This window comes from Prinia subflava, chromosome 14 (assembly GCF_021018805.1).
Source record: "Prinia subflava isolate CZ2003 ecotype Zambia chromosome 14, Cam_Psub_1.2, whole genome shotgun sequence".
NCBI classification, from domain to species: Eukaryota; Metazoa; Chordata; class Aves; order Passeriformes; family Cisticolidae; genus Prinia; species Prinia subflava.
In genome coordinates this window covers 18736571-18762526 of record NC_086260.1, presented here as the reverse complement: position 1 = coordinate 18762526, position 25956 = coordinate 18736571, and the positions used below count along the sequence as shown (strand labels likewise).

General features: G+C 39.9%; 1 protein-coding gene across 2 annotated transcripts in view; it reads left to right on the top strand.

Moving 5' to 3' along the window:
* The first annotated feature begins 6513 nt into the window (after positions 1-6513).
* Positions 6514-25956, top strand: part of DCP1A (decapping mRNA 1A) — a 31898-nt gene continuing 12455 nt past the window's right edge. Inside the window, exons 1-6 of one of the 2 annotated variants that reach the window (XM_063411485.1) lie at positions 6514-6793; positions 7773-7813; positions 9613-9740; positions 17947-18013; positions 22292-22430; positions 25820-25939. In XM_063411485.1, the coding sequence (XP_063267555.1) occupies positions 6659-6793; positions 7773-7813; positions 9613-9740; positions 17947-18013; positions 22292-22430; positions 25820-25939 (630 nt within the window). In that variant the 5' untranslated portion in view covers positions 6514-6658. Of the gene's footprint in view, positions 6794-7772; positions 7814-9612; positions 9741-15092; positions 16239-17946; positions 18014-22291; positions 22431-25819; positions 25940-25956 lie in introns of those variants that run through there. The other variant, XM_063411487.1, reaches the window with a different exon arrangement.

The following is a 25956-nucleotide window of genomic DNA, read 5'->3' as shown; positions in this document are numbered from 1 at the left end:
GCCCTTACCTGACAAAATAAATCACCCCCTCACAAGCTCTTTATATTCAGTATTTTCATGCACTAATTCCAAATGCAAAAATAATTTTATTGTGATGCATCACTGGCAAAAATTCTTGTTTGAATGCAAGGGATGGTTTCAACACACAACTTATTAGTTATTTCTTTTTTCCTTTACAAACATGTCAAAGCAAGCAACCTAATTTGTAGATTAATCTCCCAATTTATACCTATTTTCCAAATGAAAATACAGGTAATCTGTGCACAGGATTTTGCAGAAGATTCTGTAGGAAATGGTTGACTGCCATTTCTCTTTACACACATAACTGCACACAACCTGCCCAAAATTAATTAAATAAGATGCTGCTTCTTGTGTTCTTTAATACCTCATTACTAGCAGATCACTTATTATCTAACATCAAGGTCAATGGACATGAGGTCCCAAATTTTTTTTTTAGGTTGCAATTGCACTTCCACCACAGCCCTTCAGGCCTGAGCTCCAGCCATTTCTTAGCTAAACTCTGTTCCAGTTTAGCTGCAAATTTCCACAGCACTGTGTGCGAATGCCTTCCCCTGAAACACCCTTCCTGTGCCACTCCTCACACACCTGATCCACAGGGCTCCCCTGAGGGTCTTCAACACACAACTTTATGGCTCTTCTCTGAGTGACTGCAGCAAAGGAATTCTCCATCAGCTAGAACTTAACTGGAGGAAAGAGGCCAAATCATTAGGATCTCATCCAGTTTATTCCCTTAGTCATGATGTAAAAGAGCTTCCCTTTTCACTGAGTATGGTGACTCCTCCCCACCTCACCCAGCCTGCCCTCCTCACCCCTTCCAGGAAAGCCATCCAGAATGGGTGGCTCTGACCAGGACTCGATTTTTTTAAAGCAGGAGGACATTATGGATTCTTGACTGCAACTGACAGAGGCAGAATTTAGCACATGACACACATTCAAACCACATGGTTTAGTCACTGACAAAATACTCTTGGACAAGATCACATCCTGGAGAAAGCTGCCAAAGCCAAGAGCAAAGATTCGTGTGCTCATAGCAGGAATTAAGGGATGCTGTGCTCCAGGCTCTCACCACAGCTGTGTCTGTTCTTGTTTGCAGCCCACAGCAGATGAGACCCGCAGAAGGTGGTGGCTGACGTTGAGGGGCTCCAGGACCCATCCAGCCAAAGCACAGCTCCAAACCTGCTCCTTTGTCCTGGTGACAGAGCCCAATGCAGCTGCTGCCCTCACCTTCCAGCGAGGCTCTGTGACCCTTCAGCATCCCACCAGCCCTTCCCTGGACAAGTGAAATATCACCAGAATGCCTACTGCTTATACTGCTCCTCAGACAGCATTCTGGTGACATTTATGATAATGAGTAAATATATTGTACCCATTTTACGGCTGGGAAAATGAAGGTGGAGAGAGCTCCAGTGGTTTAATAACCTCTGAAATGAATGCAGGTTTGCTGATCCCCATTCCTCTGACACTGGAAAACACAAGAAGCAGCAAAAGCAGCCCAAACTACCAGGCTGTTTTACATTCTATTTGATTCTAGTCATGCCTGAAAAGCCCTAGAAGCTATTTACTCTCAGAATCATGTTGCATCTTCCTTATTAGTACAGTACCACATCAAGAAAAGCCTATTGAAAAATACACATTTGCTCATAAAAAATTAATTTAACCTATTTTAGAGATGATTGCTCTGATATGTGCATATTTTGCAAGAAGATAAAATATTTTAAATAAAATATTAAAATAAAATATTAAGACAAAATATTAAATGAAAAATACTGACAAAAATAATATTAATTTAAAAATTAAAGTATTTTAAAGGAATTCTGACTTGCTATTTTACACCATGGCTTCAAAAAAAGATAAAGCAGCATAGAAACCTACATTTTAAAATTTATGTGATGATCCCAGTATTTAAAAGGCCAAACACATGGAGCCATCAAATATGGCTCAGGAAAAAAAGAATGCTTTAAGAAGACAAAACTATAAGTACACAATGATACCATAAAGCTGATACAGTATATTTAAGGCAGATCGCTCAGTAATTAAAAATTGGCTGAGTTAAAAACTAACATGGTTCTACTAAAGTAGCTTTCTCAGGGCTCAGGATTACTACTATGATGCACAATTATTCCTGATGCATTTCTCAGTTCTGTACAGAGCAAGACCTGCTAATCTAATTTTTTTTTAACTGTACAAGGAGACCTAGGGGAACAGGCTACTCTGCTTATAATAGTAATTGAATTTTTTTTCCTAACATTATTATAGCAATAAAACAGCAACTACATGCAAAATGAAATAAGCATTTGAAAATCACTGATGGTGCACTTTTGCTACTGCAATATTTTGACCAATGAATATTTGTAATGCAGTTCATTTTCAGAAATGAAATTAACACAGCCTAATATATTCAACAGCAGGCCTTGAGGCTACAGCCAGATAAAATAACCCAGAAGTGGCCAAAGATGTTTTTTCAAATGTATTACATTAACCAAGTCAATCAGTAAAAGTTAGGCTGCAAACCTGCATCTAATGGACTTACAGAGGCTGCCCTCACTGAAAGGCTTGCATTCAGAAATAAGTTGCATTTAAATTTTTCTACAAATTAACTCAGGAAAAACACATTGCTGGATATTATGCAAAATGCAGAGTCCCAGGAATAACGTTTTCTCTCTAGTTCTGATTTATGTCAATGATAAACTTCTCTCTTTACTCTGTCAGTGACAGATTCTAACTAAGGGTGAACATGATATAATTTTGAGCTGAACCTCTGTGCCCTAGTTAAAAAAAAATCATTTTACCTGTCTAATTTCACTACCTACCTTCATCAGAGAAGAGCTGTCATATTTTGATGCAAATTCCAGCAATTTACATTTTTCAAGCTGCCAGGAAATGTCTTCCTAGAAAAACTTGCCACCCTTTCACAATATCCCGTGAAATGGCAAACCAGGTTAGAAAGACAGAGGAGATTGGATTACCTGTCTGCACCAGATCATTGTTTCTAGGAGATAATCCATAAATGATTAATCCTTCTAATGTTATTGAGCAATGTAAGGAGGGCTGCCTGTGACCTATTTCACCCTCTTACACAGTTGTTGTGAGAGTAGCTTTAATGTATAAATCAAATTGAGTATTTTCATTCTTTTGTTTTTATTGAATTGTAATTTAACAACTTTTCTCTGTGTCTTTCAATATTATTTCAGAATCTTTGGAAGGACCATAACTGTTGGTTACCACAACTGTTGGTTGGTCATATCCAAAATGTCAGTGGACACATAGATGGCTAACTGCCTTTTTTTGTAATTGTCCTTGTACTCTATTAAGTTACATTATTTCAGAAAGTGCTGTTGGTTTTAATGTTTCATGCTTCACATTTTGTAAAAGATTTTCCCAATTGTACAAGGAGAAAAAAAGAAAAATGAAAGTTGTCCATTCCTTTACAGAATCATTACTGCAATTATTTCATGACAAAGAATCTTCTAGTTAAGTTCACATTTCAGTATTGCAACAGCTGAGAAACCCAGATGTTATGCAAAGTAGTTCTGTGTTATCTCTATTTTATGCAGAGCATGGAAAAAATCCTGTACCTACAGCTGGGTAAGTCAGTAGTCCCAGAACAATCTTCCTAAACCTTGTCATTTCCATATGATGATCCTGCTGAACCTGGAGTCCCTTTACACACCATCCTATCCCACCAGTTTTACTTGTTTTGATTAACACTGCTGTCCTATAGCATTGTTAATTTGGAAAACTTCCCTCTGAAGGATGAAAAAATTTTGCACAGCTAAAAACAAATATCTGTCATGGTCAATATGCAATAAGGTACCTGTGGCTGCAGCAGTAGTGCAGAGAGAGCACAGTGCAAGTTGGAACTCCTAGGAAAGGCTGCTGAGCCAATTGGCCCTCCAAAGAGCAAAACAACTGCCAGGGAAGGTAACTACACAACCTGAGCAGTTTATACAAGTGAGGAAAATGCTCAACAACAGAGCAACAGCACCTAGCATGGTGCCACAAGCAAATGAAAGAGAAAAATAGGGTCTTTGTTACTTAATATACCTTAACATTAACATATATTAAGTAGATAACAGTACTTAGGGTAATAAATTATCATATCCTGTCCTATGAAACCTCAGCAGAATAATATAAAGATGAACTATAAAACACGATGGTCTCTTCACTTGTTGAACCCCAAATGGAATCTGTCCCACTCACAGAGAAACCATGAAAAGGACATCATGTGCATCACCCCATGTGTGCCTGGCTCCGTGCAAGAACCTGGAACAGGGAGTGAGAGGGGAACACTTCCCCAGCACAGCTGGGCCAGGGAGATTTGCACCACGCAACACCCACAGCACACATCTCAGGAGCTGCAGCTTTCCACTGCACCCCGAGGCTCTGCCTGTGCACACAACTGCTGCGCTTCAAGGCTGAGGACGCAGATGATATGCAGTGCATCATTTCTGATACAGAATATTCTATTCCAATGCAACATCAGTGAGGAAGGGTAGGGAGAATAACCTCACGGAAATGCAGAACTGGAATCAGTGGATGAAGGAGGAAAACAAGCCATAACAAGAAACCACTGCCTCCCTTTCTTTCTTGCTGCTCCTTGTGATTCACTTATAATGCGAGATGAAGCCAAAGAGTTTTCACAACTGAGACCACACACAGCAGAGAATTTCCTTTGCCAGTAAGTTCTTAAATTTGAAAGATACCTTTGCTTTACAGTAATCTTGCAGAAAGGGGCAGTTTGATGCAGACATTTAACATGCCATTTAGAACCAGGTTTTTAAAGTTTCTTTCTGTTCACTTTCTTTCTGTTTCAGTTGACCTCTTTGAATGTTGTTGGTCTACAAAACAGTTTTCAAACTTTAATTTCCTCTTTTTATCTTTCTCTAATATAAACTGTTAGTGAATAATGAGACATTTTATATCAAAGTATTGCCCTTAAGAGCAAACACTACAGAACTAGAGAAAATCCAAATTTTATGGATTAGACTCTCCTGCAGCAAAACCGTTAGAAGGACATGGACAATTTATGGAGCTCTAAGACTTTCCATATGATTTTTGTTGAGGTTTTTTTACTGATGCTTTTGCCCTGGAGTTCAGGGGTGAGTTACCAGGATGAAGTTTTGTGTCTACATTACTTTTTTCCTAAGAAATGCATTTTTACTTTATACTAGAACTGTTTGACACCAAAACAGGCACATTATTGTTCTGCCCCAAAAGCTTTATAATTTAAAATTTTGTATTATATTGGAACTTGGTATTTCCCCTTCTTGTCAGAAAGACTTTTTATGGAACTACACAACTGCTGGATCCTTATTTATAGTTTGTGCATTGAATGTGAGCCATCGTGGGAGAGGACTATCCTGTAAAGCTGCATTAAAATCAGAAGTTTGTCCACCTGCAACAATAAGCAACATGACCTGTGGTAATACAGAGCATAGCACACATTCTTTAAATTCTCAAGAGGGTCAGGAGCTTGTCACAAAAGTTTTGTGTAGAAATTTACAAACCTGTTTTTGTTTGTTTGTTTGTTTTCCTGTCAGATTACACAAAGTGCTACAAAGACACTTAAACCTGAGTGATCTTATCTTGAAAGTAATTCATGCCTTGGTCCTGACGAATATTCTTTACTTTCCTCTTGCTAAAATCACCAGTAACTGAAAAAAACTGCAGGAAAAAGCTCAGTGCACTGCATGTTACTTTGTCTTGTTTCAGCAAATGTAGATATGTACTACATAGCACTCTACTTTACATATGACCATTTACTGTCCTATGTGCCTTTATTTTACCTGAGAAACGTATCTGTGGATGTTTACTATACCTGAAAGAAATATTTAATCCCCAAGTTCTTCTAAAACACTGAAAATTCCGTGTCCCACGGCAGCCCGTGAAATACCGATATAGCAGAAAATTACAGACACGAGAGCAACCAGCATCACCCTCAAAGCGGCGGAAGATAACTCCTGAGCCTGTGACCCAGCTCATCGCACTTCACAAGGCAGCCTGCGGTAACCTCCGGAGCCTTTACTAATGGGTAAATAAATAATAAGAACATGCGAGGCCAGCCCTACGCCCTGCCCAAAGCCCACGGCCCTGCAAGCCCGAGGCCGCCGGAGCTGCGAGGGAGGAACGGGGACCCGGGAAGGGGCTGCCAGTCCCGAGCCGAGGAGAGGCACCCGGGAAGGGGCTGCCAGTCCCGAGCCGAGGAGAGGCACCCGGGAAGGGGCTGCCAGTCCCGAGCCGAGGAGAGGCACCCGGGAAGGGGCTGCCAGTCCCGAGCCGAGGAGAGGCACCCGGGAAGGGGCTGCCAGTCCCCAATTGAGGAGAGGCACCGGGGAAGGGGCTGCGAGTGCCGAGTTGAGGAGAGGCACCGGGGAAGGGGCTGCCAGTCCTGAGTTGAGGAGAGGCACCGGGGAAGGGGCTGCCAGTCCCGGGTCGAGAAGAGGCACCGGGGAAGGGGCTGCGAGTCCCCAATTGAGGAGAGGCCCCGGGGAAGGGCCCGGCGAGGCGGGGAGGGGGCCCTGGCGGGAGGGCGGAACTGCAGGCGCGGGCCGGGCGCTCCGGCCGGCGGCGGGACCGGGAACGCCGGTGCACCAGCGCAGCTGTTGCCGTTCCGCGGGCGGGGCTGCCCGGATCCAAGATGGAGGCGGCGGGCAGAGCGGGGCAGGAGATGAGCCTGGCGGCCCTGCGGCGGCACGACCCCTTCATCACCGGCATCGCCGACGTGACCGGCCAGGTCGCGCTCTACAGCTTCAGCCCCAAGGACAACGAGTGGGTGAGTCCGGCGGGGCGGGCCCGGCCTGCCCGCGCCCCGGCAGCCGCCTGGCCCGGCGCGTCCGCACGGGGCCCGCGCGGGGCTGCGCTCGGCCAGGGGGAAGTTTGGGGTTTGGGTGCGTTCCCCCCGCGTGTGCTGGGGGAGAGGAAAGGGAAGGAGAGGAAGAGAGGAGGCGCGAGAGAGAGGAGAGAAAGAAGAGGAAGTGGAGAAGGGAGAGGGAGCAGGGAGGAAAAGGAAGAGGGAGAGGCGAGGCCGTGTGTGCGCTCGGGAAGGCGCAGTACCCCCTCAGACCGGGGCAATGCTTGGGGCTGGAGGGCGCTTTGGCTCCTGGTGGCCATTGACTTTTTCTCTTTTAATCGTACTTTGTTGTTGTTGCTCCTGCCTGTTGCACAGAACCCTAAATCGGGAAAAGGGCGATTTAAAAGCTGTGAGTGTTTGTCATTGCATTAAAACACAGTTCTGGCCTGCCCACCGGGTTCATCGCAGAGCCATGAAAATGGGAGGAGGGGGCACTTCACGTTGTCACGTGCAGCCCTGGAGCTGCAGCTTTACGCGCTCGTTTGTCAGCAGCCCGTGCTGAGGCTGCTCTGGAAGCTGGAGGCTGACAGAGCCATGGCCCATGGTTCTGCCGCGGTGTGCTATTGTTGCTGCCCTTGGAGTAAAACTGGAGCGCAACCTCGCCGATATTTGGGGTCTGCCCCGTCAGGCTCAGCATGGGAAGGTTGTGGAACACTGTTTATCTCATGGGCAAATTGAGAGTGTGATCAAAGGCTGTTAAAAGTGAGTTTAACTTCCTAATCTTTCTATTAAAAAAAAAAATTGGTAGTTTCTGAAAATAGGAGAGCATATTTTTAGACCTCTGATGTCAAATCTTATGGAAAGATAAGGATATTTTAAGTCTCTAATGAAAATACCTTCCAAAACCTACATAAGTGTGTGAACAAGCACATCCCTGAAATGCATTTGTTGTCTTTTGTAGGAGAAAACAGACATAGAAGGGACCTTATTTGTGTATAAAAGGTAAGGGTTGGTTTGGGGGGGAGGGGCTTATATAGTGGTGGTTATATTTGTTCCTTCCCTGAGAAAACAAACTCCAGATGGCTTCCTGCAGAGCTTTCATACTTACCATTTTTTGCTTGTCCAGCTGTTAGCTGCTGTGTATTCAAGCAAAAAGAATAAACCCTGCACATGGGTGAACAACTCCGTCACAAGTCCCTAAAAGTACTGCTGAGAAAGCATAAAACTTGGATGCTTCATATGTACCCACCTCAAAAACTGGTTTATTGAGCTTACTTTATTAATCAAATAGCATTTGTTAGTGCTTGTTAAATGCCATGTCTCCCTTTGTCTCCTAAAATCCATGAATTTGATTATGAAAACAATAGAGATGAGAAATTAAATAATGTGTTTTAATTTACTCCTGGAATATGGCATAGATTTTTGTAAATGGATGAAGTTGCCCAATAGCTGGAGAGCTCGTAGTGTCTGGTTTTGGGAGCTACTTGATTTCCTCACCAAAACCATGGAAGAAATTTCTGGTTATCTAGGACAGGTAAAAGAGGTGAGGAGGAGAACCAGCACATAAAATCAATCATGAGTTCAAGATTTAAGTTACAGGCAAATGGAAAAATCTAAATGCAATAATACTTTGTTGAAGGTATGAAATAGAAGTAGTATAGACTTAAGCCATCCTGAAGCAGGCTGGCTTCGTTTGGTCATTACAGTATTTTATTCGGGTACTATGTAGGGATTTAAGTAACCAGGTCCTGTTATTTCAGCTCCCACCTTAGAAATACTTAGCGTAAGAAAGTGAACCAAACTTTAAAAAAAAAAAAAAAAAAAAAAAAAAAAAGACGAAAAACCCAAATCAAAACAAAAACCAAAGCAAAAGCTTTTAGTGTCACTAGCTGGTGACTTCAAACAAGTTCTGGGAAGTGCATTAAGAAACTCACTTGTGATGGTAATGGTTGTTTATCCTGTCCTTGGAAGCTCTTGACAGATTTTTGGTGTCAATCATTAGGTAAGGGTGGCCACACCATTACAGAAATCTTTATATTTACCAGTTAATTGTGTCTGAACTTTAGCCTGCCTTCGTTGTGCTGCTCTGGTTGATGGTACACCAGCTTACAGGCACAGTTGAGTGCTGACAGGACATTCATGCAGCAAGAGAAAACAGATCTAAAACTATCTTGAACTTTCAGTGCTTGCTCAGTGTTTTGTTTTTCTACCTGGTGTCCCACAAAAATCTAAGTAAATAAAAATTGCTTCATTAAGCAATACAATCTGAATAACTTTCAGGACACTGGGTTAAGTCCTTATTTCCAGAGGCTCCCTTTAGGAAGAAATGTAAGTGTACTTCATGCTGTTTAAGACAGCAACTCTTTTTTATTGTCATGTCTATTTACAGTAAGGTAATGGGGCTGTGTAAGTGGTTTGGTTTTTCTTCTCTAACAAAAAAATTCTTAAATGCCTCAAAATGAGCTTATGTCAAGTGTTGAATACATTTGCATTTTAATGGTGGACCTGCCCTAGTTTTTTTGAATAGATTTTTCAGAGGCATATCTTTGATTCAGCAGTATAGCAGTGTAGAACTGTAATGTTAATCCTAATCCTGCTTTGAGGTAAGTGTAGTTTGAAATTGAAATTAGGTGGCATGCCAAGAAATGGCATAGAAAAACAACTGTGAGAACTTCAGGACTGCTAAAGCTTCACATGATAAAGCAATGGAAATTTGAAGATTAATTCATAATTTGGTTTCGGAAAATTACTTCTGTTGATGAAGGTATTAATCCTTGGTTTTGTTTTAATTGACACAATAGGTCAGCTTCTCCTTATCATGGTTTTACCATTGTGAATCGACTGAATATGCACAACCTGGTTGAGCCAGTAAATAAAGATCTGGAGTTTCAGCTCCATGAACCTTTTCTTCTCTACAGAAATGCCAGCTGTGAGTATGACTTTCTCTAATACAAATAAACTCCAAAAAAAGTGAATATACTGCCAAAGTGCAATATTGCTCTGGTCTTTAATTGATGATCTGATAGGTTCAATCTAAACATGTCTCCCTCCTATCAAAATGTCCCCTTGTGTTACACATGGGAACACTGTGCTGTGGTGTACCTAATAGACAAGTCAAATGTTAGTCCCTTCCTTCTTCCCCCTTGGAAGGCCTCTGGGATCTGTAAGAAGTAGGATAGTTTCCATCGTGATGGCAAAGAACAGCCTAAGGCAGGTGGTCTCCTCTGTTTCATAGTCTTAGCAATTTTCCTTCCATAAACACCACGAAGAGGAAAAAGTCAAAACTGGTCAGCAAGTTGAAGTCTAGGAGGTTAGGGAAGTGACTGGCAACAAATTGGGAAAAGTACTGTATTAAATTGGATGTTTAAGCAGATTGCTTGGTTTGGAAGGAAGAGGAGCTGTAGATGCAGGCAGTAGGGATAGGATGGACCTTAAGGTGTCAGGAAAGAATTGCAGCTGTGAGGTTGGTGACATAAGGGAAGCAAGAAGTTGATTCACTTGTTGGAACTGCTGATGGTATAAGGAAGCAGGAGCTGCTGTGGGATCACCATGATGTGTGACAGTGACTAGAGGATCACTTCAGGGAAGGAATCACAGAATCATTTAGCTTGGAAAATACTTCTAGGATCATCACACCAAACCATTAACCCAGCACTGTGCAGTCTGCCACTAACTCATGTCCCTCAGTGCCACGTCTACACATCCTTTAAATACCTCCAGAGATGGAGGCTCCACCACTGCCCTGAGCAGTCTGTTCAGAGCTTGACAACCCTTTCTGTGAAGAAACTTTTCCTAACACCCAGTCTAAACCTCCAATGGCACAGCCTGAGGCTATTTACTTGTTACTGGGGAGAAGAGAACAAGCACCACCTTGCTATAACCTCCTTTCAGGTAGCTGTCATCAGAGAAAGTATAGGCTGTATGTGAGTTCACTAGAAACCCCTGAAGCCAATTTCCTTGATAAAAGCTCTCCTTTTCCTGTGGGACACTGGTGTGTAAGATCTGTGGGAGGCTCATAGGTTTAGGATAAAGGTAACACAGAATAGTACAAGGAAGGAAGGAATTCATACAAAGGTCAGCAAGGAAAAGATTACAGACTGAATGTGGGAATTGCATTCTGAAGTAAACAGAAATATTTCTTTTCCTCTTATTTCTTTGCCATTGACATTTTAAAATACTTTGGTCAGAAGCTATCCTTTCTTTCATTACCCCATCCTGTTTCCAGTGATTGCAGGTGGAAGATGTTCAATGCAGTTATTATGTCATTAGTTATTTTCTCAGGTGCCAGAAATAAACTGCAGATGAGTTTTTGTGCCCTCGGAGAGTGTTCACTTTGTTCAAATACAAGCTTTAAAGCATTGAAAATGGCATCTAAGCTTTTTATTCGTAATAATTTCCACACCACTAACTCACATTTTGCATTAAGCTATTTTGTTTTGGATTATTTTCCTTACATAAGGTTTTCCAAATATTCTGTCCTCTGAAAGAGTTAGAAAACAAATTATATGGTTGAATTGTGTTAAAGCTGTTTACTTCTATTTGCATAATATTTATGAATTTGCAGGCAAATTTGGATTTGCAGACAAATTTCAACATGTGTGTGAATTGTTTGTCTAGGTAGATCAGGGAATACTTGACCAAGTTCTCTTCATGTGGAAGGATCTCCACTTCCACTCAGTTGCCTGCTGGCATGAAAAACCTTTGCATTTTTGGACTTAATTCAAATCAGAGGTTTAAGCCAGTGGTTAGTATAATGTGTATCTCTAAGAGCTTAATGTCGTGCATCTCTGATGGCTTAAGGTGAAGTTCTGAGGTCCCTTAATGACTGAAAGAGGATGGACTGCTAGTTAGTGTAAGGAAAAGCTTCCTCTTACACAACCCTGTGTTTTGTAGAGTGGCTGTTATTGCATCCTTGAGGAAATCTACTGCCATCGTTAGAAACCCTTTATGAGTAAGTTGCCCTATTAAGGTTGTTTAGTGATCAAACTGCTGATTCTGTTTCCTTAGCTTGCAGGTGGGCAATGGCTCAGACTATCCAGTAAAAACCTGAGATCATGTTAATAGTGCTGCTTGACAGAGACAAAAGTACTTTGTGCCTCTGTAGTTACGTTGTATCAAAGCAAATTTATATCACTATGCATTTGGGGAAGGTTCCATGTCAACAATATTTATATTCAGTGTGTTACTACTGTTTTTGAAACTTCATGTTTTCACTTTGTTCTGGGATTCTGTCTTGACTTAAGAAGATAAGGCCAGGTCTGTTTTGTGCAGCAGATCAGACCTCTGGCATTTCTGTCTTCAGCAGCACAAGAGCTGTTCTGAGGACAGCGAGTAACCTACTCCAGTCCGTGCAGAGCTACTAAAGACTTATGTGAGGAACTTTGCAAGCAGTCTACAAGCATTATTTTTGCTTGGCTGGAGGATGTAAGAATGATTTCTCTGTCATACTAGATCATAATATTTTGGTGGGGTTTTACTTTTCTTTTCTAGTTTGATTTCTTCAAACACTCTTACTATACAAAGGAATTTTTGGTTTGCTGCATATCAGAACTTACTTTGTTAAGCTGTAGATATGAGATACTTTATCCAATTGCACAGAGGCATTTTCATACTCTTAGACCAAGACTAGGTAATTGCCATTTTATTCTTATGGGAAATCACTGATTTTCATAGCTCTTGGGGGAAATCCTCCCATTTTTGCAGGGTGGGGCATGAAGGAACTTCCACGGGCATTCTGGAAGGAGAGCAGATACAGTACTTTTCTTATATCTGTCTGCGTTTTGGTGTTCTCTGAGTGAAATGAAAGACACTTGGGTCAATTTGTCATTCATTACTCTGTGAGGTTCCCCCCATCCCAATCCTACCTTTTTCATATTTCAGCCTTTAATAGGGAATTCTTTCCCAGTCTTTCCTCACTCTAGATTTTTTGTTCTTAAAATTATTCTGGCTACATAATATGGTTCCACCCAAAAGAATACTGAACCTGAAAAGTTTGATATAACGCTGCCCCAAAACTTACACCATTTATTTCTGGGGCATAAGACCCTAAAACAAAGATGCTAAGAGTGTGACTAAGAAACTGTGACACATTATACCATTTGCAGTGCTAAATAGAAAAGAGGTACTCTTGTTTTCACTGTTATAAAGAAGTAAGGAAAGCAAATATCTCCAAACATGAACAGATCAAGAAATTGCCAAATTGAAAAGAGATTGTTTGACTTACTGTAACATATTTTAAATTTAGAATTACTCTTAAAAGGTAAAAATTGTAAGATTATACTTCATACTTAATGTGCCATTTATTATTTCTTAGTCTGGAATAGATATTGCTGGGTATATTTGATCCTTGTTGAACTCTCCCTCTGGATACATGCATATTGTTTAGGGTATTCAGAGCATTTGTTCATGAAATACTGAGTCCCATTGACCTTTTTTTAAAATGAACCTAGGCTTGTTTTCTCTTGTCTGTGTTTTGCAGAAAGCATGCTTTTAAAAATGCATATGGTTCAGCCAGTAACAGTGGTAACACTTCAGTCTGAAGTTCAGTACTTCCTTTCAGTCTGTAATGTGAGAGTCTGGAGCTGTTAGTTACTAGTTTGCTTAATTATTGAGGAAAATTAGTCAAAGTTTTAAGCACTGGTGAACTTACCTCCTAAAGTCTGCAGAAAAGATTCTTCTGAGCCTTTCTCGTTTATAACTTTTCCTTTGTACCGGTGGTGTTGGTGTTGATTAAAAGGGTTTTTAATCCAAGCCAGTTCACTTGGGAGGTCAGGCAGGCTGATTTCCATGGTGCTCAGACAGAGGTGTAGCATAAAAGTTGAGTATTAAAATAAAGGATCCTTGTTCGGTGTGGGGTTTTTGTTTGTGGTGGTATGGTTTTTTCCTTGCTTCCTATTCCCGTCCAAGGTAAGAGTTAGTAATACAAAAATAATGGGTTTTGGAAAGGCTTGTACATTTAAGTGGAAAACTCAGTTACAGAGTGCTGTCTTCTGTGCTTGTTGTATTATTGATGAAAACAACTTGTATCCTGAACAGCAAAAGTGAAATGAGTTGTATCAGAAGTGTTTCAAAGAGCTCCTGACTGGTTTCAAAACTGGTAAGGAAAGTCTCTTGTTATCACACATGTTCCATTAAGTGTAACATATCTCTGTGATTGCTGAGGCTGCCTGGCTCTCCAGCAAGCACATTAACCCAGTGGTTGAGTCAGAGATAAGAATGGAGCCTGTTCTTCATATCTTCATAGCAGAAGAAGCAATGCAAGCTGGGGGAGGAGAGGAATGATTGAAAACTAAACAAGTTCTAAAAATACATCATTTGACCTGAAAGATGGCACTCTAGCTACAAGAGATTTTCTTCTGTGGTTCGGGTTGCAAAGCAGCAATCCCTCTCCTTCCACACAGTACTCAGATGGCAGTCAGTGTTCCTGAGCTTGGGTGCTGTGTGACGCCTGCTGAATTAGTCCCTGCTCCTGCTTGTGGGATTTGCTGTGTGATATATTTGTGAAATAGCTTTAGGTATTCAAAACAATAGGAAAGGAAGGAACTTTTTCCATTCATTCTGATGGTTTATAAGTCTATGTGGCAGGCTAATATCTACATGTAGGAAATGAATATGAAGGATGTCAGTGATGTAGAGCTGACTGAGGAGAGGGCATTTCAGCTTACATTGCTGCTAGAAGAAATACAAATTCTAATAGAGAGAGCTTTATGTCATTTGGCCTTAAACTCTATTTGAGATGTAAAATGATGCATATATGTGCTTTTCTTTATGGAATTGAGATGGAGTTGTTTTCCATGGTTACATTATAGGAGGAGTTTCAAAATACAAGTCATTTTCTTTCAGGAGTTTGAAAAACCCCGCTTCCAGTTGTTCTGCGTCATTATATGGCAACATCTAAATTGGACCTGTAAAAAAAACTTTCCTCTCCCTTTTACCACCTCTTCCAGATAGCTAAGGGAATTTTTAAACAAATCATCTCTTTGAATGAGTTGAAGATGTATTTACTTGTACAAATGGCTAAACTGCCTAGGGGAAGGGAGTGACAGTGTCTGGAGTCGTGAAACTGGCAGTGCTGCTGATCCATGTGCACTTCCTCTGGCACACAGTTCCATTCTAACTTTTCCCTTCCTGTGTGCCCCAAACTCCTTGTTTGTGCTGTCTTATGCTCCGACGGCCTTTTGTGCAGCTGATGCAGAAACAGGATCAAGTATCTGGTCTGGACTAAAATGTACCCAGTTGACATAAGGGAGAGGGGCCCTTGGGGTACAGTGGGTTAACAAAGTTGTGGGAATGTGAGGGTGGGGACACTGCCTCTAACTGCTTACTTAAAATGAAAGCTGAAGTGCAACTACAATTTGGGGATGCAGATTCATTTTATGTTGCCAAAGATGAGGTTTCTGTCTCGCAGTGGCACTTGGCTATTCCCACTCTTAATCCAGATTATAGAAGAGTCCAAGACCTTCCTTTTGGTATTATTCAGCTGTTAGGCTTGAGCAGGATGTCTTCCATAATCCTTCTGTTCTCTCAAAAGCTCTTTGGTTTCCCATTTCAGTTTTAATCAGGTTTTAAGGATTGACCCAGACAAGTTTGGAGAGAAGTTGGGTGTTATGTGTTTAGATAAATATTTATGGGTCAGTGTTTCTAACAAAAGTAAACATGTCAGAGAAGAATATACATGAAGAAAATGGATGACTTAAGTTTTATGAAACCTGATTTGTCTGTGGTATAGGTTACTCATTATTGCTTCAGGATTGTCAAAATGAAATGTGAATCCTACTGAAAGATTTGCTGCTAATGATTACAAACAACTGTTACTTGATTCCTAAAGATGCTGCCCAGCACTCACTGTAGAAAAGTTGAATGGAAAAATGAGTCAATTCAGTGGTTTCAGTTGGATGAAACTCTCGCAAGAACTGCAGTAGAAAGGTGCCATTAGACATAGGAATGTTCATTTAATATTATGCTGTGTATAGCAAAAAATCACATATTTTAAAAGAGTTGGTAAGAACCAACTCTGTTTTTGCTATAAGGATGTTCTTAATTGAAGCTGCATGCGTGGAAGGAAGTACAATTATATATAGGAAGATATGTATGTAATACTGATGCTGTTGGGACACGCATTTTTGGGGAAGAGAGCTGAACTGGCAGTACTGGAGGTCTCATGGAAAGAGAAAGGTAAACATTCCATCCTGTTGGACTGTACCTACATTAATGTCCAGGTTAGTTTGTAATCTGCTTTGCACCTCTGTAGTGTTGTGTATGATTGTTTTGCAGTGACTCCCTGTGATGGCTTGCCAGTAGTACAAAGTGAAAAAAAGCCTCATACTCTGCACCAAACTGAGATTTGGATCTACTCGTGGTCTTGTCTAGGCCTATTTCTGGCAGAATTGAGTGTGACTTTTATCATTTGTCCCCTTTAGATATTATTGTAAGTTCCTTATCTTCATTTCTTCAGCAAGTATGCTTTTGAAGCAGCTTTCTCCTCTCAGTAGTGGTCTGATAATGAAGTCAGGGAAGGGAAAGAGCTTTTCTTCAGTGCTAAAATATGAGCTACTTCTTTAGTCATGTAACACACTGGAAACTTTGTAGGGTTCTATGCAGCAGCAAATCCAGTTGTATTAAACTGCAAAGTTTAATAGAAGCATTCATAAGCATTGTAGGCTACATGTATGAAATACTTTTTTATTGACTTGTGTCTTTTGTGCATTGATTACTTTGTTTATGACTAGAAAAGCTTTGTTATCTATTACTTAAGCTGGAACCTCTAAAGAAACAAACACCCAAATTAATATAGATGTTATTTAAAAAAGAAAGAAGAGCCAAGAGTTTCAACGTGTCGTAGGATATTCTTCTAGAAATATATACCTGACTTCTTAAGGATTTTGACCCAACAAAGTACACCTAGGATAAGTTAAAGGGCCAGAAAAAGTATGGTAGATAATTGCCCTCTTTGCCATGGCTTGACATAATTTTGTGTGGACTTCGCTTGAGATCTTTGAGTGTCTTGTGGAGGAAAAAAGTGAGTAAAGAAAGAAAAAGGATGTCACTGTGAAATAAAAATCTGCTTCTAACTGGAAACGGTTCTGTAATTTTTTTTAGACTGATTTAAGCGTATTTATAATCAGTGATTTCAGCTACATAAAATTGACATGAACTGCAGTATAAAGAGTTTTAAAAGGCTAAAAGCATGTTTTCAAAAATTAAAATACTTTAATGGTAACGTGTCTAAAGCGCCCAATTGCTTTTGATGTTCTAGCACTTTATGCATTGACAAACTTCATAGGTGAACTAAGACTTAAAATAATCTGCCTTGTGGGCTGGATTCAATACAATTCTGAAAAGAGTTGTGGAGCTTTGTGGTGTTGATGCAGCTAGGGGCAGTGAGGAGAGGAGCTGATGTGTGGGTAAAGGCCCTTGGGAGGATTGCAGGGGAAGGAGCAGCTCACGGCACTCCCGACAAAGTTTCTCCCTCTGATGGAGGCTCAGTGGTTGAGCTCCAACTCTGCAAACTTTCAGTGGAATTTTACTTATTCTGAAAGCCAGAATGAGGCTGTCTTGCTGAGCTTGAACCCTTTTGCTCTCATTGCTTTGTCTTTGATACCTTCAAAGAGCAGGGGTCACTATGAGTGTAGTTTTAAGCTGTTCCATGAATGTGACTCTGTGATGGGAACTTTGGTACCGCTTCCTTCTGGAGAGGGAACCTTCCAGAGAGGCTCTGACTGAACGGTCATGCTGTAATTCAAATGTTAATGTTGGTCTTTGAATTTGACAAATTTAAAAATCAGTGGTTTTTTTAAAGGGATGTTCCTTTGCCTAGCTTACATAAAGTCAGTAATTCAAAAAATGAGGTTGTAACTGTAGTGGGAAGGCACCTGCTGATTAAAACATTTTCCTGCCACTTTTATTTACAAAACAGTATCAAGATTCTTCCATTTAATCTGACTGAAGTTGTATTTATGTTTGTACATGTGCTATTTCTGATTACTTTATAAATAGTCGGTAGTGACACACAATATTTCAATGGAAACTGATGGAAATTCATATGTTGCGGATTTAATGGACTACTGGTTTTTTGCTATTGATTTAATAATTTATTTTTTTTTCGTCTTACACTTGCTTTTTTTCTTGTTTTCTAGTGTCAATTTACAGTATTTGGTTTTATGACAAGAATGACTGTCATCGAATAGCAAAACTGATGGCTAAGTAAGTACTGGGGCTTTATTATTCTGTAAGCATTTTAGAACTTATTAAATGTGTCTGGTTTTTTCCTCACTCTCCTAAGAATGGAGGAATACAACATTCTTGCTCATACGAGTTTTTTTTAACTAATGAAAATTACAGCTTTGTTTTTAAAAAAACTGCAGCATTAAAATTTTCAGTTGAGTGATAAAAAATGAGTTGAAGTATTAGTTGGCATTCTCCAAAGAAATCAAGTATGAGCAGTGTGTATTATTTTATATTCTATTTTGCATACGAATGTTGGTAAAAGATTTTCTAATGCAGAGAGTGTAATGAAATAAACGATGGTTAGGGAGTTTTGGTTGGTTTTGTGGTGAGCTTTTTTTTTCTGGGAGTTTGGGGTTTGTTTGAGGTTTTTAAGGCTTAGGTGTTATTCCTGACTAAAGTGAACAGATTAAAGAACAGTAGGAGAACTAGGTCGAATTTTCTAGAATTACAGTGGGTTTAGGAGAATAAGCAAAACAGGGAAATAATAAGAGCTTGGTCTTGCTAATTTCTGGAATTTTTGTTAGTTACTCTTGCTGAAATGCAAAATGTAGATTTACTGCCCAGGGTGTCTTCTCACCCCTCATTCTCAGTTTTGCTCCTCTTTGCTATCACACTGCTTTCCTGAACCCTCTTATCTCATGCATGTCTTCAGCAGCCTGTCAGAGCTTGCCAGTCAGGCCATCCTGAAGACTTGCACAATTTAATTACATGGAAGTATATAATATTTAATTATATGAAAACTAGTCGTAATGTAGATATTTTAAGCTGAATTCTAATTTCTTAGTATAGGGGAATTGGTGTGGGTTATTTTGGCTTTTTTTTGTTGTTGTTATCCCCACAGAAGCAGTGAAAGACAATACAAATGACAGACATTGGTATCAAGATCTCTTTCTAAATTATTTTTCTTTTTTGTTGTCCTGATAACCCTATTTCCCAGTTTTATTTTTTTCTTCCTAGTTATGTTTGACTTCTTACTGTTATTTGTTTTGTCCATGTCTAAGTATTTACTATAAGGATTATTGGAAAACAGTTGTGTGAAATTGACTCTTGGATGTCCTTACCAAAACAAGTAACAAAACATCTACTGCCTCTCCTCTTTATAAACTGAGCATTAGAAGGACAGGGCTTTCTCTTCTAATCCAAAACCATTAGGTTAATGTCTGAAGTGTGAGAGAGAGCTGAACCTGTCAAACTCTAACCATGTTCTATTGTTTCACACACAGCTACAGTGCAGATCTAGGTTTCAGATAGCAAACCTTGAGTCCATTTGGTATTGAACTGGTCTGGTCACTGTAGTACAAACGATGGGCTGCAGATAGTTCAGGAGTCTTAAAGAGTGTGATCAGGTAACAGACTAGCTATGGCACCCTCTTGTTAAGGTGGAGTTTTTGTTAGTCACTGATAGGAAGGAGTGCTGTCTTTATAATACTTCAGCACTTCAAAAACATAACCATAAAAGGTTTCAAGGAGATTTGCATTCTCTTCCCTGCATTTAACTTGACCTTATTGTGCCAGACTGAGTTAACAAGATTGCAGGCCATCCATTTATATTTTGGTAGCTTATCTTTGAAAAGAAAAGTAAATTAGGCTTTGTAATCACAGACTTCACTTCTCACGTTCTCTCCCTCCCCCTGCCTTTCTGTGAGGTTGTGCCAGGTATATTTTCAATGCTGTAACTCCAGATATTCTTCAACAAACTGTCAGCAGCTACTGTGTCCCTGAAGGAATGTGTGCCTCTTCCACTATCTGATATAATGGAAAGAAACAGCAGACCTTGCTTAAAAAAGATTTAATCCTGGATTGCACACAGAGCGTGTTCAGTGTACAGATTTGCATTAGTTGACTTTTTTTCCCCCAGGAAAGGTATTTAAGTATTTGATTTACAGATTTTTTTTTTTAAGAATGCTAGAATTTTCTGAAATGAAAACATTTCTTGGAGTCAAACTCCTGATTCCAGAAACAATTAATTTGTGTCAAGTTAAGATGATTGATTGAGGGATGAGCTCTCTAGAGGAAGTAGGGCAGAAACAGGAGGCTTTCAAATATTTGAGAAAACTACTGCATTCTGACCTGTAAGTTTGTAGGAGGTTATTTTTAGCTTAGTTTATAAGCTTGTTTTACCCTGTTTCAATAGTCAGACCCAAAGTGGCTTCTGAGATACAGACAGCAGACTAGAACTGGGAAAGAATCTTGGAGTTCTGAGGGTACAATTTCACATTTTGTTCTATCACCACCATTGAAATGTAATGTGCACAAGACAGAAGATGGAGTTTGAGCTATTAAACAATTAGCTAGATGAGAAGAGAATTTGTTATTCTTCAAAAAGAAAGTGAAAAAGGTAACAAACGCTTAATAATGAAGAAGAGAAAAATATTAACTTTTTCAGAAATTTTTGTGAAACATTTCTGTCAAATGGATGTATTACTTGAAGGTGTTTTGCTATGAGTTCAGTGAGTGCTGTTTTCACAGGAGGATGTTTTATTGAAACCTTCTGGGCCAACTAATTACAGCAGAAGGAGAGTCTCAAGAGTGAAGCCTTTGCTTTGCCTGCCAGGCAGCACGTGTGATTTCACTTGCCCAGAATCTTCCCTTTAACTGAAGTGTTTCTTTTTTCTTACACAATTATGCTGGCATTTAACATCTCAGCAAACCATTCTGATTCTCTTACCTTGCTCTTTCTCATCATTAGTTTTGGAGCTGAGTTTAGAGAGGTCCTAAGGCAGGACTGGGTGACCACGTGAGGTGCTAGAACAAAATGTTCTCTCAGGGTGTCACCATAGAAACACTTGTGGAGTATCGAGCTGCTTCATCCAAACGAGCACATGCTGCAGTTCCCAGAAATCAGCCAGGTTACTTAGGCCTCCCTGCTGTGAGTTACCTTGCCAGGTGACTGCTGCATACAGGGAAGGCTGGAAGTAATCAGAAGTTTGTATGAAAATTCTGAAAGCAGCGTTGAATTGTTAAAGGCCACATCTAACCCTTTTTCAACTAAATACAGCTAAACGCTAGTGAAGTAAAGGAGCTTGGTAGCTAGAAAACTGGAAAGAAACTTGCAAAACTTGAGCTACTTTTTCCTCAGAAATGTCAACGTAGAGGTGCATATAAATAATTACAGTCTGTAAAATCTAAAGTTTTTCCTGAATCCTAACTGACCCAAAGAAACGGGAGGCTGGAATGATTGACACTTCCTGTGATTGTTGTGATGGCACCTCTTGGCTCCCTCCTCAGCCATCAGTTCCACAGCATGAGAGTTCTCAAGTGACATGCCAGCTCCAGAGCTCTGCCCTGTTTACAGTGCTTGTTTTTTCTTAACATATTTGATTAATGCAGGCTTAAAAAAGAAGGGATTACAGGCTGGTGCGTGTTTATTTCAAGAGGATAAGCTTTAGCGCATTGCACAGCCATGTATATCTTTTGAACTGCATATGGATTAGGAGTATATGCTGCTTTTACTTTTATTAATGAAATGACCAGGTACACATCAGCTTCTTGTATCTCTTACTGTCCTTCAAGTTTAAGGTTTTGGATACTTGAGGCAGGCAGGGGTGGAGCAGAAGTGGTGAATGAACCGTAGGCACCGGAGGCCAGAGGTAATGCAGGTAATTGGAATAACTACAGAGCAGCTTGAGAAGGAAATGGTTTGCTGTTCTTTCCGGAGCCTTAGGTGGGGGTGTGAGGAGTAAGTTGCTCTAAGTCCTCTTGCTGACTGATTCCAGAGACATCTGGTGTGTCTTTCCCACTGTCTCTGTTGCATAATGATAGGCCTCATCCTAAACTAGAATTGTTTGGTCATAGATTTTGCTGAATGGCATGGCTTGACTTAGCTAAATATGGAAAAATGCATGTTAGGAAGTAAAGAGTAAGAATTGTATCTTAGTCTATGGTGTAAAACGTGCTTTTTGTGTATCACATGTGCTTTTTGTGTATCACATGCTTGGATGTCCACATATTTCATTGTAAAAATGTATAAACATGAAAGTTTTATAGGAGTAATGTTTACTGTAGGCAAACTTTGTGAGAGACAGACCAGTGCTTTTTGAATGGGAGATAAATTGTACAGACCCTTTGACAATCTGTCTTGTATAAACCTTGTAGCAAATGAAAACTTGTGTAACTTTGGTCAGCTATGTGTTAGGCTTTTATTCAGGCAGAAAAATGGGTTAATGTGCTGGGAATATGTTTTTCTTTACTGCTTTGTGCAAGATATTAACTCTAGTTAATTTTTTAAATCCTGTTTCTCCTTTTCTTTTACAGAGTGGTTGAACAAGAAGCTCAGAGGTCACAGCAAGTCTCCCAGGACAGAAAAAGTCCCAGCAGGACCAATGGCTGCAATGAAAACAGGCCCATTGACATCCTAGAAATGCTTAGTAAAGCCAAGGATGAATATGAACGAGTAAGTAAATTTCTCTTTTCTGGAAATGAGTTTTTAGCACATCAGCTGTGCTTTGTTTAAATGGTGGGAAGTCTCTGCAATAGTTCCAGCAGCCTTGTTTTCAGACTGATGTGTTGTTCCCTCCCTCAGGGACACTGTACTAGGAAACATTCTGTGATTTCAGGCAGGATGGATTGAATCCTGATCATGTGGTCCAACTTGAAATGTAGCAGGGCAGACCCATTTTATAATGATTTCTCCTGCTGTGAGAAAATCTTGTCTCTGGGAATAGCAAATAAGAATTGTGCCCAACAGCATCTGTCTCTTCTTAGTCTCAAAAGATGTCTTGTGGTATTAGAGACTGAGTCATTCAGTACATTTGTAGACTCTGTGGAGCATAATTCTTATTAGCTGTAGACTAAATGTAACAATACTGTTCCCTTGTCTGTTTCCCAGTTTATTACTTCTGTCCTGTCTACTGTTTTTCCCTTTAATAAATGAATTCATCTCTGAAGGAAAAGTCTGTTATCCTTTGCCAGTGCTAAATTCACAAGATTATATAATGAGGAATGTTAGTTCTCTTAGGAAAGAATTACTTTATATAGTCATGAGGACCAAATTCATACGTGCAGGATGAATAAAAAGGTAATGTGTGGGAGATCCAGAAATGGAAACAGAGATTCTGAACATGCCTCTTCCCCAGTGTAAGAATACAGGAATGTGCCATAGTAAAGCAACGTGTGAGTATTGCTGGCAGAGCCAGCATGGTGTGGCTTCTGTGCCTGTGCTGCTGGGAGAAGAGGGAGCACATTTGTACAGTGCTTGGTTCCTTCCAGGAGCTGCTTGTGCAGCAGAAATCCTTTGAGTACTTGGGATTTGAGTCTTTGTCAGATTCTAGATGGTTATAATACAGTGTGGAATGAGGAGAAAAGAGTAAGCATGTGGATTAAACCTTGTATGAGCTAACTTAATCTGTCACTGTCTGATGTACATTGAGGTCAGGTCAATGTGATAAACAGTATCTGGTCTTTGACCCAGGCCAGATACCAATTTCTGGAAATCACTTACATGTTCTTTTAATGCATTAAAATACAGATGAAACAAAAACTAATTCTGAATGTGTGTCAGTGCTGTTTGGGGAGAAGGTGTCTCTGTATGAAGTCCAACATTGTGCAAGTTAGCAGCTTTTGTGAGATCACAGAAGGAATCATCACAACCATCTTTCAGTGTATCAATTTAGACAAATTTGAAAAAATTGAAGTCTTTTTGCAGAGAAGGGAAGAAACCCATACCACAGGGATTCACTGCTTTGGTAGTGCCCTCTTGGGTGTGGTGAAGCCGTTCTCCCTCTTCATCCTTGCAGTGTTGGCTAACACACATTTCCAACAAATGGCTGTTGGATGACTTGGGATATTCCAGCTTCTCTTCTAATTTTCAGATCCTTTTCATATGAGAGTACTTTTGCTAGAAATAAAGTTCCTAAACATCATGGATGAAGCTTTGTAGACAGGTAAAATTCTGATGAACAGAACTGGTATGCACATATTTTAATGGACAGACAACATCTGTGGTACCAATAATACTACAGAGAAATAGGCAGGGCATGGCTACAGCAGAGCTACTTTAAAGTTGGGGGGGTTGTATCTTTACTTTGTCTTGGGTTTGTATATGTGTGTTTGTTTCTTGATACTTTTAGAACACCAGGGAAGCTGGAATAATTACTTCATTTCCTTTTCATGTGTACATGAACCATAAATGAACCTGTTGATGGTGATCACATCAGAGCTTGCTGTGATTGTAGTGCCATGCAGTTGTCAGAAAATCAGAACTGGACAATGTTGGTCACATTTCAAGCAAATTTCTTTGGAGAATGTTCTCTTGGTCACCTCAGCTTTAGCAACAAACCCCTGGCACAATAATTTTGGAGCTCTTGTGGCCAATGTATGCCAATGTTAATGTGATGAAGTAACTGACTTATTTGGAAGATGGCTTCTTGAGAGACCTTTCCTGTCTTAATTTTTTTTTTATTTTATGGCGCTTGGTAATTACGCATGAATTTGTATTTAGGACCAGAAAGTACTTATCTTCTGGTACATTCCAGATGGATCATACAGTAATCCTTGTGTGCAGCCCACATGAGATTGGCAGAGTGTCAGCATGAGAAGGGGGCAGAGGGAGTGAAAAAGAGATTTATGAAGGTCTGAGTGATTTAATCTAGGATTCCAAATCAGCTTAATCCTTCAAGTACACACTACATCAAGCCCATATGTGAAAATGAATGAACTCTGAGATTTTTTTTTTAATGAAGTGAATGGATGCTTTTTATAGTGTGGTTTTGTGTGTGTATTTCAGTATGAGCAGGGAAACATACTGCAGCTTATTGTCCAGTGAAAAGAAAACTCTGCCTTTCCTTATTTTATAGTTAAAAGGCCTCCAGCATTTCAGGCACAAGGAGTTTTGACCTTCAAGTTAGTGGCTAAAAGTCAGAAAGATGCAAGAGTCTGCTTCTCTTCTCTGTCCTTAAGTCACAATATATAGGCTTGGTTTTGTATTTATTGCTTTCAATTAGAATTTGAAAACAAAAGAATAAAGCTCAGATTGCTTTTTAATCCATTGCTAAAAAGTTTAACCCATATTTTACTGCATTGGGTAAGATACTAGAGCAATGTGTTGTGCCAATGGTTGAGCTCTATCATGTGCATCAGGTGCAGTTTACCCATTGAAAACTGGAATATTCTACAGTGTGGGTTTTTCCACTGGTGATTTTAACAGTAATAGAATAGCTGTAATTGTTTGTTTTTATGTTTATTAAAGATGGAAGTCAAATCCATCTGAAATATATTGTGTTATAATGCAACTCTCTTGCCTGCTTTTGTCTTGTTCACAGAAAACCAAATTAACACCTCAAAATAAACTTACATGGCTGGTTAAATCTGGTGGAAATAAGTCAGTGACAAGCTGTCTTTCTATCCACTTAGAGTGCTGTCTGACAGGATTTTCTTTTTCTGAGCAGTTCTGGTTTGGGTTCCTGATTGAATGAAGTGTAGCAAACTTCTCTGCTAGTGGCCAGTGCAGATACAGGATGTGAAAAGCCCTCTTTAATGTATCATTTTCATTCTTGGTGAAAAGTATAAAGTCAATTGTATTACAATGGGGTTTTTTCATAATAATGAAGAGTAAAAGCTTTATGGCTGCATACCAGATTCTTGGTATGATTTTTATTTTAATTTTAGGGTGTCTTGGTATGATTTTTATTTCCTGAGATTTGTGAATTCCACAGTGTCTTACAAAAATCAGTGCTTTGTACATCATCTGTATTTCAGTCTCAAGTGCCATGTTAAACAAGACTGTATAGTCAGTAAATGTGGACTAAAAGTCATGTATTTCTTTTCATTTTTTTCCCTCCTCAGAATCAGATTAGTGACCTAAGTATTATATCAAATTCTGGAATGCAACAGAACTCAAATCCTCCAAAGCCAGAAAGCACAGAACCTTCAGAACAGAAGCCTTCATTACAAGTGCAAGAGCAGGTATGTTCCATCCAACC